Source organism: Dromiciops gliroides, chromosome 2 (genome assembly GCF_019393635.1).
Source record: "Dromiciops gliroides isolate mDroGli1 chromosome 2, mDroGli1.pri, whole genome shotgun sequence".
NCBI classification, from domain to species: domain Eukaryota; kingdom Metazoa; phylum Chordata; class Mammalia; order Microbiotheria; family Microbiotheriidae; genus Dromiciops; species Dromiciops gliroides.
This window is the reverse complement of record NC_057862.1, coordinates 629,770,260-629,771,307: the sequence shown is the minus strand read 5'-3', so window position 1 is coordinate 629,771,307 and position 1,048 is coordinate 629,770,260. Positions and strand designations below refer to the sequence as shown.

The window sequence follows — 1,048 nt, the reverse complement described above, 5'->3', positions numbered from 1 at the left end:
CAAAACTTCATATTAAAAGAGATTTAGGAAGAAACTCTATTGTTCGTTCCTTCCTTCATTCCTTCCTTCTTTTTTTTTCTTTCTTTTTCCTTTCTTTCCATTTCTACATGAATATCTTTCTTCCTTAATTTTGAGAATAGGAGAAAGGCTTCAGTATGTTCTTCTACAAATTGCTGAACAAATTTTAGGGCATAATTATAGTGAGAATAAGCCAATGCCAATGGCTTGAAAGATATGGGCCTTATAGATGCACGGATCAAGAGGCAGTCATTTCTGAAACAAATAATAATTATCAACAATCAGGGGAAAGCCATATCTAGAAAATGATGGTGGGCAAAGTGGCTTGAACTTATGGCTCAGAAAAGTAGCACTGAACTAAATGTGTTCTTAAACAAACTTTTAAATTTTTTTTCCAAATCATACCAAGGCTTTTATTTACTCGATTCTTTCATTTAAAATATTCTTTGATGACATCTTCGGCCTGAGATTCCTTGCCATAATCTTTAACCACAACGCAACTGCAGCCAACCACTTTGCAGGGCTTTCCCTCTCTCCCAGTTTTACAGAGGGCTAACCATTCACCCAACTTCTTGTTGTCATCAACCTTGATCAAGTTAATTTGGTGCTCAGCACACAGGGCTTCAACCAATTTTACATACATAGGTTCATCACAGTTGGAAGCAAGAACACAAAGATAGGCTTGGCATTTGTCCAAGGCTTTGGTGGCTTCACAAATTGCACAAGCTAGGCCATCATGGATGACTGTGATCTTCATAACTTCTTGTAGGGTGGTGTTAACATCCATTACACCTCCACCAGCAATGCCTTCCTCAGCCATGGCAGAGGTTCACAGGTGAAGCTAAATATTAAAAACACCCAGGAGCCTCTGCTTCCTGCTTGATTCAGTGGCAACAGGGAAAGAGGCAAAACTTTTCAATTCTTAATGTAAAAATAATATAAGAAATAACTGAAACCAATTCAGTTGAATGGGAGTGGAGATAACATGGCTCCAAGCCCTTGCAAGGAGAGACTTCCTAAAGCTGAACCC

The 1,048-nt window shown here is 38.6% G+C and overlaps 1 protein-coding gene across 1 annotated transcript; it reads right to left on the bottom strand.

Annotated features, from left to right (window-relative positions):
* Positions 1-448: 448 nt before the first annotated feature.
* Positions 449-838, bottom strand: LOC122739431 (40S ribosomal protein S12-like). Its single transcript, XM_043981177.1, has one exon. It carries the CDS (start codon positions 836-838, stop codon positions 449-451), a length of 390 nt encoding a protein of 129 aa, XP_043837112.1.
* Between the last annotated feature and the right edge of the window lie 210 nt (positions 839-1,048).

What these genes read in the sequence shown, in the direction of transcription:
- LOC122739431 (XM_043981177.1), bottom strand. Translation starts at nt 838, where the DNA reads ATGGCTGAGGAAGGCATTGCTGGTGGAGGTGTAATGGATGTTAACACC.